Raw genomic sequence first — 14,386 nt, 5'->3', positions numbered from 1 at the left:
TAGGTACTGGTGGAAGTAAAGCTGTGAGGATGGGGTGTGAGTCATGCTTGGGTAGCTCAGATGGTAGAACACTTGCCCCAGAAAGAGAAAGGTCCCGAGTTCGAGTCTTGGTCTGGCACACAGTTTTAATCTGCCAGGAAGTTTCATATCAGTGCACACTCTGCTGCAGAGTGAAAATTTTATTCTGGACACATCCCCCAGGCTGTGTCTAAGCCATGTCTCCACAATATGTATCACTTAATACAAAACAGCTTTTGCTATGAAATTACTTTTTTCTCCTTCACTCTTCTTCTGCTGCTCTGTTGCTGTTGTTGTGGTTGTCATCTTGATCCATCATCTACAGGGCCGCAGCAAGTTGTAGGCTCTTGCAAGGCATCTTGTTTTCCTGCAGTCAGCTGCGTCCACCTGCTTGCTGATTGGCTGCTCCTGTGGTCAGTGGCTGCTTCCATAGAACCTGCTCGCTGATTGGCTGCTGTCATACTGTGGCCATGAAACCCGTGTGTTGATTGGCTGTTACACTACTACACTGTAAACAGCTGTCAAGTTCATGGCTCAAAATTTGCAAGTACTTGTTTATTGTGGCTATGTACAATATTCCTCATCCGGGGCACCAAGTGTAGTGGATTGCCTACTTTGTTTCTTCATTTGTTCTCCTTGGTGTTGATGTACTGGCTGAAAAAATAGGAGGTGGATGAGCAGTACTATCTTCTGTAAATGATGTATCTGACAGATGCACAGTGATGAGGCAACAGATTGTTGCGAAAGCTTGAATTTTGTGTGTGTTTTTGTGTGTCTATCGACCTGCCAGCGCTTTCGTTCGGTAAGTCACATCATCTTCATTTTTAGATATATTTTTCCCACCTGGAATGTTTCCCTCTATTATATATATATATATATATATATATATATATATATATATATATATATATATATATATATATATATATATATATAAAAACACAGATGATGTGACTTACCGAACGAAAGTGCTGGCAGGTCGATAGACACACAAACACACACACAAAATTCAAGCTTTCGCAACAAACTGTTGCCTCATCAGGAAAGAGGGAAGGAGAGGGAAAGACAAAAGGATGTGGGTTTTAAGGGAGAGGGTAAGGAGTCATTCCAATCCCGGGAGCGGAAAGACTTACCTTAGGGGGAAAAAAGGACGGGTATACACTCGCACACACACACACATATCCATCCACACATATACAGGCCCAAGCAGACATCTGCTTGTGTCTGTACATGCGCGGATGGACATGTGCGTGTGTGCGAGTGCACACCCGTCCCTCCCTCCCCCCAAGGCAAGTCCCCCCGCCCCCGGGACCGGAACGACTCCCCACCCTCTCCACCAAAACCCACATCCTTTCGTCCCCCCCCCCCCACCCCCACCCCGACGAGGCAACAGTCTGCCGCGAAAGCTTGAACTCCGCGTGTATGCCAGTGCCCGCCCGTGCGTCCCTGAACCCGCCAGCGCCTTCGCCCGGTAAGTCACATCATCCCTGTTTCCCGATCATCTCTGCCCAAACTCTTTGCCTTTACAAATGTCTGCTTGTGTCTGTGTATGTGTGGATATGTGTGTGTGTGCGAGTGTGTACCCGTCCTTTTTTCCCCCTAGGGTGGGTCTTTCCGCTCCCGGGATTGGGGTGACTCCTTGCCCTCTCCCTTGAAGCCCACATCCTTTCGTCTTTCCCTCTCCTTCCCTCTTTCCTGGTGGGGCGGCGGTTTGTTGCGAGGGCTTGGATTTTGTGTGTATGTTTGTGTCTGTTTGTGTTTCTATCGACCTGCCAGCGCTTTCGTATGGTAAGTCACATCATCTTAGTTTTTAAATATATTTATTCCGTGTGGAATGTTTCCCTATTATATTCATATCATTAATTTGAACCCAACAATCACGTTTATTATTGTCACTGTTGCATTTCGAAATTTTTTCTGTCGTCTTATTTTCTCTTTCTGTGTTTTGCCAGTAGTTTCACTTTGTATTCACCTTCTCCTTTTTAGCGTAATTTACTATACAATTTTATCCCGCCGATATATACTGAATAATACGTAATACGTAATAATACGTAACCTACTTCCAAACCATAACCAAAAATATTTTTTTTTCCGTTTTCAACACTACCACCGCTATAAAATCCACCGTTTCTAGTTCACAAACAGTTCCTTTCACCTATTAAACAACCATTTCGGCTAGTTCTAATAACTTTCGCTTTATTTCCATTTCCGTTTTTTCACACATCATTGATCATTTTTAGCCGCTTCCCACAGGTTTTAACGTCATTATTTCTTCGTCAGACAATTGTTAGCCTCATTCTCATAATCTGCCACCACAAAACCACTCCTTTTAATACATTCACACGTAGTTTTTTCGAAATTTTCCCGAATTTCTCCACCCTTTAACGTGTTTTGGCGGCAACACAACCACCTAACCTTTATGCACATCGTTGTCTACCAACCCAAGTTCACCACAGGATCAACACAACCAACACATTCTCGCCTTTTTTCACACCAGATCTCCAGTTGCTTTCTAGTTCACCTTTATCTCTCCCAATGTATATATTTTTTTCATTTTCTTTTCAGCCTCATGTTACACTTTCCACCTTCTAATACCATGTCACCCTCACAACACCCCCACAACGACCCCATTAAGTTTTATTTACATTCCCTCCGCAAACATGCCTTCGCCCTAGCCAGGTTACGCTCCCATATTTTATTTTCTCAGGCTTGTCTGACATTTGGCATTACCCCCAAAGGCCTCACACTTAAAGTTCCCATCTCTGGCTGCAACCCTTCTTTCCATCAGTCCCTATACCAGTTCCAAACTGAACAATCCATTGCCCTCACCCACCTAATCCTTCACCTACACATCAACTCAGCCAATGAACACACCCGTCAACTCCTATCCTTAATAAAAGTCCTCAGTCTTTCCTCTCCCGCATCCACGCCGGCTGTTCAAAGCATCCTCCTACAGGCCAACCGCAAATTAGAACAGCATGCCACCCTCCACCTCAAAAAATTATCCAATCTCCTAGTTTCCCACCTCCGGAAAGGCAACTCACTCACCCTTCACAAGCTTTCCAGCAAACCTCAACCTCCTCTCATTGCACACAAACCCAGTCTCTCCCATCTACTCAATCTCCCACTTCCAGCTCCACTCCCTCCAAAACCTCAAAATTCCAATCAACGCAATCTGGAACCACAACACCCCAATTCAGTAGTTAACCTTTCCTCCAAACCTCTCTCCCAATCCAAAACCTCTGTCCTATCCAAAGGCCTCACCTTCAGCCCCACTCCCAGATTCAACCAAACAGCCCTTGTCAAAGATTTACTGTCCTACACTTGTACTCTCTGCTGGAAATATCACTTTTCCACGAAGAAAAATGATCCTAATCCTACTCGTAATGATCCAACTCCCCAAGACACTATCCAAATTGAACCCTGCCTGGAACAGTTCCGTCCTCCGTCACAGCGGGACCCACCTCCTCTTCCTCAAAATCACCCTCTCCAAACCTTCCAGGAATTTCTGACTTCCAGCCTTGCTTCTCAATCCTTCTTAATAAACCTTAATCCTACTCCCAACATCACCACTGGTGAAGCCCAAGCTATCCGTGATCTGAAGGCTGACCTATCCATCGTCATTCTTCCGGCGGACAAGGGTTCCACGACCGTGGTACTTGATCGTCGGGAGTATGTGGCTGAGGGACTGCGTCAGCTTTCAGACAACACCACATACAAAGTTTGCCAAGGTAATCCCATTCCCGATGTCCAGGCGGAGCTTCAAGGAATCCTCAGAACCTTAGGCCCCCTACAAAACCTTTCCCCTGACTCCATCAACCTCCTGACCCCACCGACACCCCGCACCCCTACCTTCTACCTTCTTCCTAAAATTCACAAACCCAATCATCCCGGCCGCCCCATTGTAGCTGGTTACCAAGCCCCTACAGAACGTATCTCTGCCTACGTAGATCAACACCTTCAACCCATTACATGCAGTCTCCCATCCTTCATCAAAGACACCAACCACTTTCTCGAACGCCTGGAATCCTTACCCAATCTATTACCCCCAGAAACCATCCTTGTAGCCATTGATGCCACTTCCTTATACACAAATATTCCGCACGTCCAGAGCCTCACTGCAATGGAGCACTTCCTTTCACACCGATCACCTGCCACCCTACCTAAAACCTCTTTCCTCATTACCTTAGCCAGTTTCATCCTGACCCACAACTTCTTCACTTTTGAAGGCCAGACATACCAACAATTAAAGGGAACAGCCATGGGTACCAGGATGGCCCCTCGTACGCCAACCTATTCATGGGTCGCTTAGAGGAAGCCTTCTTGGTTACCCAGCCCTGCCAACCCAAAGTTTGGTACAGATTTATTGATGACATCTTCATGATCTGGACACACAGTGAAGAAGAACTCCAGAATTTCCTCTCCAACCTCAACTCCTTTGGTTCCATCAGATTCACCTGGTCCTACTCAAAATCCCATGCCACTTTCCTTGACTTTGACCTCCATCTGTCCAATGGCCAGCTTCACACGTCCGTCCACATCAAACCCACCAACAAGCAACAGTACCTCCATTATGACAGCTGCCACCCATTCCACATCAAACGGTCCCTTCCCTACAGCCTAGGTCTTCGTGGCAAACGAATCTGCTCCAGTCCGGAATCCCTGAACCATTACACCAACAACCTGAAAACAGCTTTCACATCCCGCAACTACCCTCCCGACCTGGTACAGAAGCAAATAACCAGAGCCACTTCCTCATCCCCTCAAACCCAGAACCTCCCACAGAAGAACCACAAAAGTGCCCCACTTGTGACAGGATACTTTCCGGGACTGGATCAGACTCTGAATGTGGCTCTCCAGCAGGGATACGACTTCCTCAAATCCTGCCCTGAAATGAGATCCATCCTTCATGAAATCCTCCCCACTCCACCAAGAGTGTCTTTCCACCTAACCTTCGTAACCTGTTAGTTCATCCCTATGAAATCCCCAAACCACCTTCCCTACCCTCTGGCTCCTATCCTTGTAACCGCCCCTGGTGTAAAACCTGTCCTATGCACCCTCCCACCACCACCTACTCCAGTCCTGTAACCTGGAAGGTGTACACGATCAAAGGCAGAGCCACATGTGAAAGCATCCACGTGATTTACCAACTGACCTGCCTACACTGTGATGCATTCTATGTGGGAATGACCAGCAACAAACTGTCCATTCGCATGAATGGACACAGGCAGACAGTGTTTGTTGGTAATGAGGATCACCCTGTGGCTAAACATGCCTTGGTGCACGGCCAGCACATCTTGGCACAGCGTTACACCGTCCGGGTTATCTGGATACTTCCCACCAACACCAACCTATCCGAGCTCCGGAGATGGGAACTTGCTCTTCAATATATCCTCTCTTCCCGTTACCCACCAGGCCTCAATCTCCGCTAATTTCAAGTTGCCGCCACTCATACCTCACCTGTCATTTAACATCATCTTTGCCTCTGCACTTCCGCCTCGACTGACATCTCTGCCCAAACTCTTTGTCTTTAAATATGTCTGCTTGTGCCTGTATATGTGTGGATGGATATGTGTGTGTGTGTGTGCAAGTGTATACCCGTCCTTCTTTCCCCCTAAGGTACGTCTTTCCGCTCCCGGGATTGGAATGACTCCTTACCCTCTCCCTTAAAACCCACATCCTTTCGTCTTTCCCTCTCCTTCCCTCTTTCCTGATGAGGCAACAGTTTGTTGCGAAAGCTTGAATTTTGTGTGTGTGTTTGTGTGTCTATCAACCTGCCAGTGCTTTCGTTCGGTAAGTCACATCATCTTTGTATATATATATATTTTTTCCAACTACCATTCCAAATTCAGAGTCCATTAATTCCCATAGTCCGGCCATAATCATGCCTGAAACCTTCTCACATGAATCACCTGAGTACAAATCACAGCTGCACCAATGTTCTGCCCCTTCGTACTTAAGTAAGCAACACTACCACTATTTGTATATGTATGTGCTCATCACTATCCCATGACTTCCGTCACCTTAGTATATATAATTTAATATGTTTCAGGTGACTCATTCTATGACCAAACAGTCACCCTCCTGGAAGGTATGCAGATAGCAGTTGCCAAAACATCTGTCCCACTGAGTGGAGCTGACAATGTATGCCAGCTGGGAGAATGTCTGCTGGGCAACTTGGTGGCTGATGCAATGATGTCGGCAGTTTCAGCAGCGGAAGAGATCCCGGTAATATTTTCTGTTTTTCCGACATGGACACTGTTCACAAATGTTTCTATAACAGGTATGCAACTTACAGATTATTATAAATTTAATGTGTGTTTGTACACTACTTGCAATTAAAATTGCTACACCATGAAGATGATGTGCTACAGATGCGAAATTTAACCGACAGGAAGAAGTTGTTGTGATATGCAAATGATCAGCTTTTCAGACCATTCACACAAGGTTGGCACTGGTGGTGACACCTACAACGTGCTGATATGAGGGAAGTTTCCAATCAATTTCTCATACACAAACAGCAGTTGACCGGCATTGCATGGTGAAATGTTGTTGTGATGCCTCATGTAAGGAGGAGGAATACGTACCATCACGTTTCCGACTTTGATAAAGGTCGGATTGTAGCCTATTGCCGATTGCGGTTTATTGTATCGTGACATTGCTGCTCGCATTGGTTGAGATCCAATGACTGTTAGCAGAATATGGAATCGGCGGGTTCAGGAGGTTAATACGGAACGCGTGCTGGATCCCAATGGCCTCGTATCACTAGCAGTCGAGATGACAGGCATCTTATCCACATGGCTGTAATGGATTGTGCAGCCACGTCTTGATCCCTGAGTCACCAGATGAGGATGTTTGTAAGACAACAACCATCTGCACAAACAGTTAGACAATGTTTGCAGCAGCATGGACTATCAGCTCGGAGAGCGTGGCTGCGGCAGTTACCCTTGACGCTGCATCACAGACAGGAGCACCTGCGATGGTGTACTCAACGACGAACCTGGGTGCACGAATGGCAAAACGTCATTTTTTCGGATGAATCCAGGTTCTGTTTACAGCATCATGGCGGTCGCAACTGTGTTTGGCGACATTGCGGTGAACGCACGTTGGAAGCGTGTATTCATCATCACTATACTGGCGTATCACCCGGCGTCATGGTATGGGGTGGCATTGGTAACACGTCTCGGTCACCTCTTGTTCACATTGACGGCACTTTGAACAGTGGACGTTACATTTCAGATGTGTTATGACCCGTGGCTCTACTCTTCATTCGATCGTTATGAATCCATACATTTCAACAGCATATTGCACGACCGCATGTTGCAGGTCCTGTACGGGCCTTTCTGGATACATAAATTGTGGGACTGCTGCCCTGGCCAGCACATTCCCCAGATCTCTCACCAATTGAAAACGTCTGGTCAATGGTGGCCTAGCAACTGGCTCGTCACAATACGCCAGTCACTACTCTTGATGAACTGTGGTATCGTGTTGAAGCTGCATGGGCAGCTGTACCTGTACACGCCATCCAAGCTCTGTGTGACTCAATGCCCAGGTGTACCAAGGCTGTTATTATGGCCAGAGGTGGTTGTTCTGGGTACTGATTTCTCAGGATCTATGCACCCAAATTGAATGAAAATGTAATCACATGTCAGTCCTAGTATAACATATTTGTCTAATGAATATCCATTTATCATCTGCATTTCCTCTTGGAGTAGCAATTGTAATGGCCAGTAGTGTATATTACATGTAAAAACATTTTATTCTCTCATATCACTAATAGGTCTAATAGTTTAGACCTATGAATTACATAGATTAGAATTGTTCTTAAAATACGTCCTTCAATTCTGGCATTCTCCTCGCCTCAGTTTCCACTACAATACATACTTATAGAAAAATGGCCTCACATAGACAGTCAGCAATAGTGAAGCATGAAGGGAATGAGGTTTACTTGTGGGTGGTAGCAAAGAGAGAGAAAGATACCATACAAGTTGCCACACCTTGGGGCTGTGGACAAAGAAAAAACAAGAGTTGTAAGTGATTTTGATCAGTTTGTCATTAGACCATTTTCTTGTTAGCGAAAATCATCCTTTGTACCTTGATGATGTTCCATCAGATGCTGCACAGCTATAGCATGAGATTCACCTCTCTGTGCCTGACAAGAGAGGCAGACTGGCTGATGCAGCTTTTCTGAAGACTTTAATTACGATTTTTCTCAAGTAGATGATCATCTGCTGACACCATTATCAGAAACAGCTGCAAGCTATGTCTTTTTAGTGTGATTAGGAGTGTATTATAAACAAATACAAGTACATAGTCACATATTTATAGTAACTTGTCTGGAAGTCGTGTTTTACAGCTCTTCTTAATCATGTAAGCTCTGCAACTTTTCCATTACAGACAATAACAGATTTCAGAGAGTTGCAGGCTTCTTGCAATTTGGATGCTTCCAGACAATGTAAGACCAAATTTTTCTAATATTTCTTTTTGTTTACAATTCATTATATACTTTGGTTACTGAAATCACATGATTCTGCTGTCAGTTCTTGTGTCTTCAAAAATGCCAACAATATGAGTCGGACTTTCAAATTCACATCATAAAAAAGTTATAAACATTCAAAACTATCTCACTTGCCTGTTTCTGATGCGTTTCTTGTTTACTGCTGCCACCTAACATATTTATTTACAGATCATACTAGCACACTTACAGACAAACATTGACAGCTTAATAAATTACACTGTATCATCTGAAAGCAGGGCAACAGTGGAGACTGCAAAAGTGCAGTTACTGTCATCTGCTGTTAAGTCACAGCTACGTGCACAGAAAGAGAATAAATCTTACGGTTTTCTGGTGATTACGCAGAGGGGATGTGCAGGAAAGCTGAAAATTGGGCCACCTACCAGCAAGGTGCGAGCTGTAGCCCCTGCCCCACTCTCATCTGTCCCCAAGCCTCCGACTTAACTCCATTAATCCCTACATTCACAGTACAGTCTCTCTCTTTCTTTGTTCTACCTCCTACACCTCTCTCAAACCTCTCCTCTGCCTCACTGTTCTTCTCAACGAATCCACTTCACAAGACACAATTACTCACCCCAGTCAAGTTGCAGCACTGCTGAGGGACAATGAAGGGACAAGGTGTGGGTGAGGGTTGGCTATAGTAGAAAATTGAGAAAATGCAGATAAGGAGTAGGAATATAAGAAATCAAAAAATGTGTTCCTGGAAGCAAAAATCTCTGTGGCACACAATCCCTGAAAAAATATCAGAGAAGACAGAAAAAAACTGAGCTGCCAGTACTTTTTCGTCAACACAGCTACACAGGTAGGCATCAGCAACTTTTCATTTTAAATATATCTTTTTATTCCTGTTCAATAAATTTTGTATCACTCTTTAGATAGAATTCCAGAGGAGTTATTCTCTCCTGTTTTGTCTCTCGTATTATTTCCTTCCAGCTATATTTACAATTTGTGCTTTATGTTTTCGTAAACAGGTCTTCTACATGTATATACATACTCCACAAACCACCATACAGTGCATGGTGAAGGGCATCTTGCACTACTGCTACTCATTCCCTTTCCTGTACTACTCACAGATGGAGCATGAGCCCTGATTTATTTTATCTTGTCTTTGTGGAGAGTTGATGGCAGTAGGATCATTGTGCAGTCTGTCACAAATGCTAGTTCTCTAAACTTTTTCAATAGTGTTTTATGTAAAGAATATCTTCTTCTATCCAGGAATACCTATCGGAGTTGACTGAGCATTTCAATAATACTAGTGTGGCGTAGAGTGCCATATATATTGATATTTGTTCTGTGCGCAAGTGTGCTATCTTTGAGGAGAGGGCTTTGGGCAGGATGTTGGACGCTAACGGTAGTTAGCCTCCGGACTTGTATCTGTGTAGAAGCTAAGTGAGAATAAATCTGTATCTGAGAGATTTCTAGTTGTTTACCTACAACTATACCATATTCCCTTACTGGTGACCCCGTTTTTGTGTAATACGTGTCCGAGTTACCGCCCGAAGGTTATTTATGCGCCTACTTCGTCGGGTTTCTCCGCGATCGCGAGGGCCTTTGTTCAGCTCCAGACAGTGGCCTTTCAGCATTCACCGCCGCCCGGATTCCAGCAACATCTCTCCAGCACTCCTGCCGTCGCAGTGGACATGCCGCAAGAATCTTCGGAATCCTTCAGCCAGAACATGCAGTGGAATTCATTGAGTGCCGCCAGTTTCTTCCAACCGCCAACGGTCGTGGACTCTGGCTCTGTTAGACTGGACCTTCCCACGTGTTCTCCACAGAGTGTTGGTCAGAACATTCCTACTCCTGTGTCGAACACACAATTCAATACAGTTCGTGGCGTCGAGCGAGGTTTTGCTACTTTCGAAAATCCAGTAGTAAATTCAAACTCGAATCAGCTCTCGCCATGTGTGTATCCTTCTGCGCCGGCTAGTCAACAGGTGTTCAATGCTCGCCAAACAGCAAATATCACACCGAGTGTGCATCCTAGTGGACGTGTGTGGGATCCTTGTGTTGCTTCTAATCAAGTCAACAATTCTGTGCTGGACAGTAATTACTCCGACATCTACAACCAGCCCCACCACTCACGGTCGAGTGAATACTGTGTGCATAACGGACATTCACCGGCGTACTTAAGCACTTGTGGCTTCTCTCTGAGCTACCACGTCAATGAGAATGCACATTTTGACTACGATCCTCACACCGTTCGAGCGTCCGTCGCTTCTCAGCCGCCCCCCCGGCGTCAAGTGAATTTTGCGATTCCCGCATTACGGGACGCCAATAATTCGGACTCGCAATCTTCTGCATGCTCTACTTCCGTCTGAAGTAATAGGCGCACCTCCGCAGTGACTGCAGTGCCGAATCTGCCGAAATTACCAGACTTCAAACCCGCTCACCCGGAGTTCTGGTTTAACCTGGTTGAGCAAACATTCGATGTCTGTGCTTTGGACGACGACGCACGCTTCGCCTGCCTCATGAACCATCTTCATGACCGCGTCGATTTAATTTACGATCTGGTCAAAGCACCCCCCCTAGCAGGGAAGTATGCTGTGGCGAAACAGACGATACTGGAGCGTGTCTCTAAAACCAGGAGAGAAAATGTGCAACAGCTCATCTACGAAGAGTGTCTTGGCGACAGGTCTCCGTCCCAGCTGTGGCGGTGCATCCATCTTCTCGTCGATGAGCAAGTTATGCCTGATGACACGCTCACAGAAATCTCGACTGAAAAGCTGCCTTTGCCTGTCCAGACTGCAATCTCTGCGTATGAAGATAGGCCAGTAAATGAACGTTTACGCGCCGCTGACAGAGCATACTCTGCCAGGCAACTGAGCTCCGTGCACTGCATTCTGGACGTGACCGCACTAAGACGCTTTCTGACGCCACGCCCTTGTCTGGTGCTGCTAATAACAAGTTTGTTAAACTAGCCGCCCTGCCTGCACCTTCAACTCCCCGCAACGACAGTGCATCGGCCTCTGTGGAAGACTCTGTGGCACATACTCCGTCACCTAGCAACTACCCACAGGAGCATAGGCCCGCCCAACCTTACTGTTTCTTCCACGCGAAATTCGGGGAGCAAGCTCGCAAATGCCAGTCACCGTGTTCTTACCCAAACTCCAACCGCAGGTAGGCTAGGGTGCCACCTCCTGCAACGTAAACAACGGACACCATCCCACGTTGCACTCTGTTTCGGACAATAACAGTAAGTGTAGTCGAGTCTATGTTCGCGATTTATGATCAGGTGTATGTTTTCTGGTAGACACTGGCACAGACGTCTCTTTGCCTAGCAACCAATAAAGTGCAACCACACAAAACAGTACTTTGTGCAGTGAACTTGTCTACCCTACAGGGTTCGGGTTCCACTTTGTATACACTGAAACTTTCGCCAGAGTGGACGTTTCTAGTGTCAACAATTGAAGAACCTATTCTCGGAATTGATTTCCTCAAGCACTATCAGTTGCCACTAGATTTTGTGCAAAATACTGTGTTTTACCCCCCCCCCCCCCCCCCCTTAACAAACATATTCCTTTCGCTTCGCCGAGTGACAGTTGGGCTAACACCAGACATGTGTGCTGTGCTGAGAAGTGTGTAAACCTATCCTTGGAGCTGCAATCTTGGACAAACAAGTGGCTAGTAGAGTGCGCCAAGTCTTCAAAGTTGCGGATGGAACGTATGGAAATGCTGCTGCATCTCCGCGACATACACCACGAGTTGGCCTCCACACAACAACGCCTCGCGGCACTACAAGCAGACGACTCGTCGGCTACAGACAAGGTCAGTCCGTACCAATCTGGTGTTCCCGTGCCCGCGCACGTTAACGACAATGTTGTGAACTCTGTAAACTGTGTCAGCACCCCCTTTTGTAATGATAGGGTATGCCCTAGTGCTCATGCTCCTTGCGTTCCGAATGGACAATTAACTTGCCAAGCTCGTGGCAATGAACTACGGCCATCTGCTGTCCGGCCACGCCCACTCGTGCCTACAGCGCTCGTAGCGCCACGGCCCGCTACCAAGAACCAGTGTACCAACCTCGCCCATGTTAACACGTGTGCGGCCTTTATGCAGCCTACGAGCGGGTGGCACACCTGTACTTCCGTGCCCTCAGCGCCACAGCTTGGCCCGTCCGCCACTGCCTGCTCCGCTTCACGGACATCTGACTGTCGTGCTGCGCCACGGATTGCAGTAGTCACTAACGACACAGTTCATCGGTTACGTCTAACCGATGGGCCGCCCATATCGCAACGCCCACGCCGCCTCAAGCCGGAATTTATGAAAATCGCAAAAGAACAATTGGACGATCTGTTACAAAAGGGAATAATTGAACCTTCTTCCGGTTGCTGGGCTAGTCCTATCCTATTTGACCAAAAGAAAGATGGTACTTGGCGTATGGTCGGAGACTATAGGCGTTTAAATGCCCGCACCATCATTGATAAATATCCGGTTCCACACTTCGCAGACTTCAATCGTGCGCTCGCAGGTGCAAAGTAGTTCTCTTTTTTGGACTGTAAACACGCATTTCATCAGATTCCTATGGCTCCGGAGGACATTGAAAAGACTGCCATAACCACTCCCTTCGGGCTGTTCCAATACAAATTTATGGCGTTTGGGTTAAAAAACGCCCCCCAAACGTGGCAGTGTTTCATCAATCATACTTTACCCCATCTAGACTTTTGTTTCGTCTACATGGACGACATATTGGTTTTTGCTTCTACTTTAGAACAGAGTGAAGAGCGTGTTCAAGTCATGACGGATATTTTAGCAGCCGCTGGTATTGAACTGAACACTAAAAAGACTCAATTGCACCAGTCATCCGTCACATTCCTAAGTTAGCCAAGCGGTTAAAGGCGCTACAGTCTGAAACCGCGCGACCGCTACGGTTGCAGGTTCGAATCCTGCCACGGGCATGGATGTGTGTGATGTCCTTAGGTTAGTTAGGTTTAAGTAGTTCTAAGTTCTAGGGGACTGATGACCTTAGAAGTTAAGTCCCATAGTGCTCAGAGCCATTTGAACCATTTGAACCATTCCTAAGTTATGTTGTGTCATCGGCCGGTCTGACACCACCACAGGACAAGATCAAGCCTGCTCTCGAGATGCTACGCCCTCAGACCTATAGGGAATTACGCAGGTTCATCGGAACAGTTAATTATTACCGGAAACATTTGCCAGCCGCTTCTGCGGTGCAGGCTCCTCTCACAGATGCTCTCGCTGGCCCACAAACTTCTGGCACCCGCCAGGTACCATGGACACCAGACATGGACAAGGCATTTAACGAACTCAAACAGCTGTTGGCCTCCGCTGTCACTATTGCTCACCCACAGGCGGACGCCACAATGTTTATCACTACTGACGCTAGTGACAATGCTATCGGCGCAGTACTGAGTCAGATGTACAACGATGTTACGACCCCCCTGCAGTTTTTCTCAAAAAAGCTAAACAACTTGCAGAAGAAATACTCAGCATTCGACAGAGAATTACTTGCAGTTTACGAGGCCATAAGACACTTCAGAACTGATGTTGAGGGACGAGATTTCTATGTGCTCACTGATCACAAGCCGTTGGTTCCTGCCATAAAAAATCCTGCGGCTGATCCGCCCCCACGACGCTTTCATCACATCGATTACATCTTGCAATTTACAAATGACATTCGCTACTTCCGAGGAGCGGACAATGTGGTCGCTGATTTTCTCTCGCGTGTTGGTGCTGTCACAACCTTAATTGACTTAACGGACCTACCTCGGTTGCAATCGGCAGACCCCGATACCGTGCAGTTAATTTCAGACCACAGCTCCTCTCTCCAACCGGTACGCTCTACTTTCCTTGGCATATCTGACTTAGTGTGGTGTGATGAATCGACTGGTACAT

At 46.4% G+C, this 14,386-nt stretch overlaps 1 protein-coding gene across 1 annotated transcript in view; it reads left to right on the top strand.

Moving 5' to 3' along the window:
* The window catches only part of LOC126241974 (protein 5NUC-like), a 107,742-nt gene that overhangs the window by 58,568 nt on the left and 34,788 nt on the right, over nucleotides 1-14,386 (top strand). Inside the window, exon 8 of the mRNA XM_049948052.1 lies at nucleotides 6,071-6,301. Coding sequence (XP_049804009.1) covers nucleotides 6,071-6,301 — 231 coding nt within the window. The remainder of the gene's footprint in view (nucleotides 1-6,070; nucleotides 6,302-14,386) is intronic.

The sequence above is a fragment of the Schistocerca nitens genome, chromosome 1, assembly GCF_023898315.1.
Source record: "Schistocerca nitens isolate TAMUIC-IGC-003100 chromosome 1, iqSchNite1.1, whole genome shotgun sequence".
NCBI lineage: Eukaryota > Metazoa > Arthropoda > Insecta > Orthoptera > Acrididae > Schistocerca > Schistocerca nitens.
The sequence above is the reverse complement of the archived record's forward strand: the minus strand, read 5'-3'. Positions and strand labels throughout refer to the sequence as shown.